A 9,486-nucleotide genomic window follows, 5' to 3' on the forward strand; every position below is an offset into this window, starting at 1 on the left:
TTTTTTCCTGTCTATGGGTAGCCTAGTGCTAATGTAGCTCTACTGTTAAAAGAGAATTAATAGGGAGGGGGGAAAGGCAACCTTGTAAACAAACTGAAGGGAGACAGATTAATCTAGGACAGGGAATTTAAATGCAACCTGCTGTTTGTGGTACATCCACATCTCTTTAAAGCTGATCAATCCTGATAACTCACCTATCACTACAAAATACACTTGTTGGAGCTGTGCTCGTAAATGGGAGAAGTGCTTACAATACCCATTTACAACTGTATTCTGTTTAATTAGTCAGCACAGGCAGTGCTGCAGGGATAGATCACTTTGCTTTAAAGATTTGAGAATGTTAATAGTACAGTATATCATTTTAATTATTATTGGATTAATGTTGTGTCTCAAAGAACATCTAATGCAAATCACAAGAAATGGCCTGAAGTAACCCAAGGGTTGTGCTTTATTAGAAAAGTAATAGGTCCATTGCTTAAATATAGAGAGAGATTCTTTCTTCAAATGTCRCTCTGCACTGGGCTTCTGTGTGTCCACATGTCTGTGTGTTGAAATGAAACCCTCTTGCTTCCACTTTGTCCACAGCAAGTTTCTGTAGCTCATGCAATAGATGGCTGAGAAAGTAGGTTTAATGCCAAAAGATGAAGAGGAGATCCAAAATAACGGTGATGAAGACCCATTCCAGAACTGTGATGCTGTGACAGCACGCTCCAGCTGTCCTGCCAGTTCTTTGCTAGCCAATCTTCATGAAGGCAAGGGAAGCTCAGCAGCGCCAGAAGGACCATCCATTCTCTCTAGCCTGGCCATGGTCCAAGAGAAAGCCCCTGCTGGACCAGAGATCATCAACGGTGACAAGGCACAAAGCACAGCCTCTGGGTTCTCTGAGTATCTTTCAACAGATGTCAGTGTGTCATTAGGTGGCTTGTCTCATCTCGTGGCAGTCTGTAAGCTGGAGTCTGTGGGCATATCCTCTCCATGCACAGAAAGCCTCTGCTGGGACTGCAGCCAAAATTCAGAAGAGTCGCAGCTCCCAAGGGCCTCTAGCAGCTCTCACGAGCCACAAACTATCACTGCCCTGCTAGTAAGCAAATTCAGTTGCTGTCATGCAGGGGCTTGTAATACGCAGCACACTTGCAGTGGCACAGAGGATGATACAGTCCCTTGTAGCCTGGGCCAGGCAATTTGGATGAAGACCACAAAAGTAATGGAGACCTTAGAAAAGAGGAAAAAGGAGGAAAAGGAGAAGTATCGACTCCAGATAGCTATGTACCGAAGACTTCTGCTGTTGCGCTCAATCAGGAGCTTGCATAAGCAGCTGGAGCAGCAGCAGGCCAGATTGCAGGAATGCTATGGTACAGTAATAAATACCAAGAAAGAAGTGTTGAAACACATTCGCTCAGCCTCGCCCTCACCCGCACCATAATCATGTTGCTGCATGCAGAAAYGAGCTTGTAATGCCACTGGAGCCATCAGGAAGCTTTCACGCCATAGGGGTAGTGCCMTTAATACCCAAGAGTATGTGCCCAAGTCTACTGAGAGCAGAGAGGGAGCAACACAATAAGAAGAAAGAGGAAGTTAGGCTGTTGGCCACAGTATTCATCTGGAGGAGTCTGTGCAAGAAGCTGACTGCTGATTCATGCTGAAGGCCTCAGGTTGAAATAGGAYATTTGCCATATAGGTTTTTGAAAAGAGAAAACTGGAAACCTAGACTGACACCTGATCTGTAAAGCTGATCAGATACCAGAGCTGCTACCTACTGAGTATGTTGTATTGCACATGTCCTGTGTACTTTCAGCAGTAACAAAACTTGATCAGAAATAGGGCTCGTTTGTCCTCAAGGATACTCACGTTCTAGAAACTGGGGTAATTAAAAACAGTGAAGTTCAGCCTTGGTGAACTGGTGAAGTGTGGGCTCCCCATGGATTTTGTCTCAGTGCCTCTTGCTGCTGTGGATTTTCAGTGCCTCYTAGGCTTCAAAGCCTATGGTGCAGACTGAACATTTAGCCTCTCTTCTCCACCAAGCTGCCTGTTTTTCCACAAAAATCTAAGTTCATCGTATATCTGTGATCTCTATCCTTCTACTAATGAAAGCGAAATTATTGTGGGAAGGTAGGACAGTCAAATACAGGTACAGAGAGACAGGGCAATTGCATAAGCCTTATTCCTTAGGAAAGCAAGCTAAAAACAAAGGCCTCATAATCTGGCATTATATTGGAAACGCAGACTGGCAGTGCCAGGGGAACGTTCGAGGTCTGCACAATTATTAATCTGCTGCAAACTCCCAGTGGCATTAGTGTCTGCAAATCAAGCATATTTTGTGCCTTACTGCTGTCATTTAATGGAAGTTAGTGACAATTAGCACTTTTTATCCAGGTATATTAGACACTTGGAAAACCCTAGAGCAATCTTCCTAACATTGCAAGGTTAGAAACCCTGCAGGGAATTTGATGTCAGTAAGCAACAAACAAATCCAGGGAAAATGAAAGAAAATAGATGTAGCTTGTTTGTGTGTTTTCAACATGAATCCCTATTGTTGTGTAGCAAATTGAGCAGGGGTTGTGCTCTTTTAGAACTTGAACCAAAATGATTCAGGAAAAAATAAATATTGAAAAGTTTCCTTGTTTGAGCTTTAAAGTGATATGTAAAAATATCTCATTTTCTTCAGATACTTATTTCTGACCATGTCACCTTTTCATTTCCCTGCTATGTCTTTCTTACAAATGTTTAAGCAGATGAATAATCATATAGATTTTTTTTTTTTGCATGAAAAGGTGAGTCTTATTAGAAGTCACATCCTTTTTGGGAAGAGTCTGCTATGAACAGGAAACTTTTATGTGCATGCATGTGGGCACATACACCTAAATRCAAGAGGTGATGCAAAATTAGTTCCTCTTTTTCTGTAGCAGAAGCAGGAATAGTATCTCCAAATGATCTTTGCTGTCAGCAAAGAGTTTGGCTGATCAAATTCAAATGCACACATCTATGAGCAAGGTATTGAAATAATTCAAAATTTGAAGTGCAGCAAAACATTGCCATTATTTCATGTCTGTATTTCTGTGCACCCAAAATTACAGAAGCCCTCTGGGTATGCACCACCTTAGATAGGCTTATTCTGGACCTGTGTGTAGCCCTGTTACAGAGCATCAGCGTATAACTTTTTAAGCAGAATTACAGCAAAAACATCCTTGGCATCAAAGAGAGATTTGAAGAGGTATCCTGCACTGCCTTGTTTGGGGGATCTGGGTTGCCAAGGGCCTTTAGTGGGTTGCAGAAAAGAGAGCTGAGGATCATATATGACTGGGAGCTGTCGCTCCGGAGCTCTGATGTCATCCATGTCTTTGCTCAGCTTTGGGAAAGCTGTTCTCCCTCTGTAATACAGGTTTCCTAAAGAACACTGAAATATTACACACATCTCAAAGGTAATTTCTTCTTTCTTAATATGCCTTCCAAGAAGTAAGGAAGACTATGGCCAATAGGCCTGTACAAAGATTTTTTTTTTTTTTTTTTTTTTTGGTACATCCTAAACAAAAAAAAAGCCTTTTTTCGTTGGTTAAGTATCAAAGTAAATGTTCCATTAAACCAAACATGAACAAATCACTATTTACTTGTCCCCTTGGGGGACAAGGAGTGTGAGAGAAGGGGTTAATCTCTTTAAAATATTACTGAATTTTGAAATCAAATGTCAAATTGTTGCATTAGGAAGAAAGCCAAAATGGATATTTCTGTTAATTCTTTTTCGAATATAAAAAAGAAAGTAGTTGGCCCAAATTATCTTTTGAATTAGATTCAACTTGGTTAATACTATCACTCCACTGAATTTCTACAGAAATATACATAACCCCCCCAAAAAAATCTGTTATGCAAAGTAGCTATTTTGCCTTGGTAGCTCCTGAAGTACAGTGTTATTCTGCATTTGTTGCAAGAAGTGGAATGCTCTATGTTACTATCTGCTGTTTTTCCTATATAACTGGAGCAAAAACACTTTTACTGAAGCAGCCTTAGTAATTAATAACATTGTTTGCTGCTCTCAAACAAAGCTACTTATTAAAATAGCATTGAATTTCTTTTTTAAAGACAACTAGGAAAACATTAAAAAATACTTCTCACGCAATACACTGCAGCAATAGTTGGACTGTCCAACTGTTCAACTGGAAGTGCTTTGTGGCAAAACTGTGACAATCCTTGTTTTGTTCACCAACTCTCACAAAAATTTATTCATCCTAATTGAGAACAGTAGATGCTTCTGCAATATGAATATTAAATACAAAAAGATTTGTGCATGATCAATGCTGTCTGATAGCTGGCAAGAAAATAAAGCCAAGACGTGCTTTGTCTGTGCACACTTTTTCCGTGTAGTGCTTTTATGGATGTATGCAAAATAAATGCTAACTGAAGAAATAAGAACATTTGTCTTTGCAACAATTTACTCTTTAGCTGGTGGTTATAGTGTGTGGCTACTAATAAGTGGAGTTGGGCAAACCTATTAAAAACTACAAGCTTTTAAAATGAGTGTATTTTACAAGCTTGGAAAATGTGGCTTAACAGCTACATTTTCTCCTGTGTGTGTTAGTTATTGAAGGCAAGTGGGAAAGCACCAGAATACCATGAGTAATCCAAGGAGGTATTTTCAGGCAAAGTAGAAAAAGCAACAGAGTCTAATGAAAATGTATCCTCTCAAATTGCTTGATCTCCTTGTGTGGCTAGGAGGTTCAGCAGCTTGGATAAACTTCAAATGCACTTAAATACTGTATTTTTATCTGAACCCAAACTGTATAACTTTAGTCCTACTAAGAGGTACAAGCATGAACTACTGACATTTCATGTATGCCCCTAAGAACTCACACGTCTTGGGTAACGGTAACAAAACAGGCAATTTCAGTAGGGCCTTGCCCTCCGCTATCTTATGGCCTGCCAGAGAGCCTCAGGCTAACAATCTCCAAAAGAAGTCTCCTCTTCAGCCTGACAGCTTGTGTTATCTACCTACAGCAAAGGCTGAAGTTAAATGATGCTGCCTGAGCCTTACGGTCCCAGTGCTCACCTACCGACAGCTCTGACGCTTCCCTAATCGCACAGCCAGCCGATTCAGCGCTCTGAAACGGCAGAAAGCAATAGCGGTTTCACTTTGAGCAAGGGGAAGGTGCTGCCTCCCTCGGAGTCATTGCCGTTGCTGAGCAAGATGTGATTTCTGCCTCCTTAAAAGCAGAGCTTTTAAAGAACAGAATGAAATTATAAATGATTAAGTGACAAAATGCATTACTGGGACCTTCTTTAACAAAAGCTGCTTTTCCTTTGCACCTCCAGCATTTCATTAGATTTAATTCGCTAGTCTGACCCCTACAGCCCATCCTCAAACTGGCCCACCCTGGAGACCTGTTAGCGCTGCGTTTTTGCTGTTTCTGGTGTTGATGGCTATAAGTCAGCTGAGATAAACAGCCCAACTTCCTTCACTTGTTACCTCTTGTGACGAGATATCAGGTTCTATGAGGGATTAGCTTATTTCTTCCCTCCTGATATTTTCATGTCTATCACATTACTTAATTAGAATAGCAATGATTTTACCTATTTATAGTAAATTTGCAATATTGTGGTAAATTTATAAGCCATGCATTACTGAATGCAAATATTCCTGCATTGCTCAGAGGTACAAAAATCATGGAGTCTAGGCATGACAGAAGCATAATGAAAGATTGTTTAAAAAGGAAGATGTTTAAGTCTCTCCCTGGCTGATGTAGACTTACGGAAACTCTTTAGCATCCTTTTACAGATTATTTCTATGAATATCGTGAATGTAGAATGTAAATGCAGTGGAGTGTATCTTTTGCTTACGACTGTTGAAAGTAGCACAATAATGCAAGAAGGTACTTCAGGTTGTCTTCCGATGGGACTTGACTCTGAATACATGGGATAGAGATTATATTTTCTTCAGCCTCAAAGCTCAGAAGTTCASATAACCGTGACACTCAAAAAAGTTTGGATTGTAGAGGAAGATGGGAATGAATGGAAATACAGAAAATGTTTCAAGGTTGATTATTTTTCTAAGCTGTTGAGAATGAAAAATGGAAAGTTTCTTGGCCAATTAAGGATGAGCGTTTCCTCTTTCCTGAAACAACTCTCCTAGATCATTGGGATAAATGCGTATGAARGGGTACTGTGTACCTGTAATCTTGGAATCGATACCCATCTCAGAAGCTGCCTAACAATGATTGCTGTTGGTGCAATTCACACATACCGCTTACTTCCCTAGGTTTGACTTTGACCTAATCTGAAACATATAGAAAAATCAAGAGTCCTACTGACTTTCAATGATACCTGAATCCAGACCAGGCCTTTTAGGTGGTGCACCTTGTCCAAGTCCCTTCTCAGATGTAATACACTTCTTTCTCTTTGTGTCTTCAAACAATTACAAATCTTTTTGGACAGTACTAGTCTTACTGGTTTTCCTACTGGAAAAACATTTAGAAGATTTGGGAGAAGAAAGAAAGGGCCTTCCTGTATACAGCCTCTTGCTCTATTAAAGAAAGAGGGAGGTGGTTGTTGTTCTTGATGAAAACTTGTATTACAGAAGATGGCTCTGTGAAAACTCTTCTCAAGAGTTTACTTAAACCTCTTCAAAACAACAGTAGTTCCTATAGAAATAAAACTATAGTAGCTGGGAAAAAAAGAAAAAAAAAGGTTTCCCTATTTGTTTTGATCATCATCTCACAAAATTTTAGTAAAGTCACCAACACCAAAAAGAAAAAAAGTTGCCTGCATCACTGACAAATCAAGTCTCTAAGTCTGCAGCCCAAAGTGACTTTTGTTTGCATGAGAGGCAAGGAATTCTTGAGAATTTCAATAAAAGTTACAGTTTCTCTTTGATGAGTGGGGGTTGGAGAGGAAAGGGAATGTGTGACCATTCATCACAGCTCCAGGCTCATTAGTACCCAGGAACTTTCTACTCTAAATGACAAAGAGTTTCACTGTCACCAAAGAGAAATTGCTGCTGACCTTAGACCTCTTTTTGGAAAGTAAAATAATGGAGCACAGGAGCAGAGTTTGATATTTGACCGAATTCTACACAATTATCATGCATGTGTATATAATAAAATTAATTCTGTGTCTCTGCATTGTAGCCTCCGGCAAGCAGCGTACAATCAGTTTTGTATGTATAATAGATCACAGAGTTGTTCATGAATAATACAAATGCATTGAGCAGATACTAGTGAGTGAGGATGTTTGTCTTTGCATGGAATCGAAGTGAACATGTAATATTGTGATAATATATATTTGATGAATTCAGGTCTGACTTGCCTTTGCCATAGCCTGCTAATTCCCCGACAAGGGTTGCCACAATAATTGAGTTTCCAATAACATTATGATTATTTCCACATGATAATTTAATTGTAGGTATTTTTTAATATTGTAATAATGTAGATTTGTGATTATTATGCATTTGCATGCAGATTTTCATGGTGACTTGGAGCACATCCCTACATTTATAACTTAATTTCCTATATTATTGCATATATATTTTGGGATGAACTTATTAATGCAAACTAAAAAAAAAGTAGATCTTTTTGGTCATTTTGCTTTTATTATAAATGCCTGAAATACTTGCTCATTTTTTTAGACAAGTCCAAACAAGTGAATAAACACAAGACAACCTTAATTCACAGATGGATTAATTTAAAATAATAATAATATAATTACAAATCATGGCAGATTTGTCCAAGTTAATTGGGATGCAGACTGGTTCAAATTTTTCATTACTGAAGCAAAACCTGTTTAGATGAAGGTGCTGTTTTCCGTTCTTCCAATCCCCCCATATGAAGAGTTGGCAAAGTAACATTAGCTCAAAATTAATGAATCCCTGTACAGTGGACATAACACAGAAACCTGAGCATCTAAACCTAGCTAGATATTATTTTGGCAAGCAGTACATACAGTAAGAATAAAATTAGACTTAAAATGTCATGATACTAGCAATGCTCTTAACCAATTTATTTGTCCACTCTGGAAAGAGGYTGGTGGTTTGCCAGATAACAGCCTTCAAACTGCGTTAAAAAACCTTGCCTGAAATTGGATGAGGCAAAGGGAGGTTGGCCTTTCCCCAGAAATAAACGCTGATCTTGTTAATTGGGGCAGACATTCATAAGATCCTACTGGCACCGTGCTTTCTGTGGAAGAGCTCTATTCCAATTTTATCTAAAGTTTGGAGAGGGGGAAACATTTTACAAAACAGTTCTATTTTGAAAAGAAATCTTCCAGAGAAAGAGATCCTTGGGTTGCACATTGATCTTTTCTCTGATCTGTCTCAGACATGTAGCTGAAGGAACCTCTCCTCCGCTTGCTATCTTTAAAAGCTCAGCTCCTCAAATTCAACTAGAGTCATAACAGAAGCTGAGTTCTTTGTCTCTTCCAAGTTATCTGTAGCTGGCAGGTTGCATTTCCGTTGCCTGCGGTGGACTCCACAGGCACATGGAAGAGGAGCTGGGCAAGCAGTTTTGGTCCAAATTTTTAGATTTGGATGCCTAAAATTAGGGCGTGTAATATGTAATTTAGTCCCTTTACATTGTTCTTAAATTCATGCAGATTCTATTAATTCCATTGGGCATCATTAGGTGTGTATTTTTAGTTTGAAGGTATTCCTTGAAATCAACAATATAGCAGATACAGTGAAATTAAGTCCATTCTCTTTCATATTTCCTGGCTCTGTGGACCTAAAGCTTTGGAAGGAAAAATAAAAGCTTGACTTAGGCAGCAAGAACAGTAGCTATTGTTCTGATGTGTGTGATGATCTCTCTCTATACAACTAAATTTCACAGAAAAGTGACAGGTTGAATGGCTAAATTTGATTCCATTCTGAAACTCACGGAAGCCATTTTTCTCCAGGTCTTCTGTAAATCCAGTCTTCAGATAAGAAGAAATTGGGCTGCTGATGTCCCTGGAAGCAGTAAAAGTATCTAAATACAAAGGCTGTGCCATCAGCATGAGAACTTCACAAATCTATACCTGGCTGTGCTGAGAATGAGTGACAGTTTAACACAGGTGACGTGGAAGATCACTTCAGTGGTGGTGGGGCTTATTTTTTTAAGTGAAACTACCACCTCRAAACTGAAGATGTCTATTAAGCAGTGGCGTTAGATTTTAAATGATCTCAGCCACTACTTTGCACAAGGCAAGCACCACGGAGTATAAAAGTATCATTACCTTAGTAAATCCTGTAGGCAACATATAATTCCTGCTTGACACAAAGGTGATATCTACAGTTGTTTCAGATAGCAGCTGATTTATATAATCAGACAATTCATTATCTTCATTTCTCTATGTCCGTGGTGTTCCTTACTAAGGCATGGTAGGCGGGTTCACATAAAATTTCGAAGTAAACCTGATAAAAAGTATTGCTTTTGGTTACATTCTTGAGTAACATATGCTTGCAAGTAATGTTCTCCGAGGAAAGAAATTGAGGCTAAACTTTCAAAACGTGGGGAAGGAAGCAGTCCTGGC

The 9,486-nt window shown here is 39.2% G+C and overlaps 1 protein-coding gene across 1 annotated transcript; it reads left to right on the forward strand.

The window, feature by feature from the left end:
• The first annotated feature begins 610 nt into the window (after positions 1 to 610).
• On the forward strand, positions 611 to 1,423 carry LOC146593615 (uncharacterized). Its single transcript, XM_085308959.1, has one exon. The coding sequence runs from the start codon at positions 611 to 613 to the stop codon at positions 1,421 to 1,423; it is 813 nt and encodes a 270-aa protein (XP_085165085.1).
• The last annotated feature ends 8,063 nt before the right edge of the window (positions 1,424 to 9,486 follow it).

Source organism: Rhea americana, unplaced genomic scaffold (genome assembly GCF_003343005.1).
Source record: "Rhea americana isolate MKP2758 unplaced genomic scaffold, rheAme1 scaffold_288, whole genome shotgun sequence".
Lineage (NCBI taxonomy): Eukaryota > Metazoa > Chordata > Aves > Rheiformes > Rheidae > Rhea > Rhea americana.

Excerpts from the sequence above, each read along its gene's own strand:
- LOC146593615 (XM_085308959.1), top strand. The coding sequence starts at position 611 with ATGGCTGAGAAAGTAGGTTTAATGCCAAAAGATGAAGAGGAGATCCAA.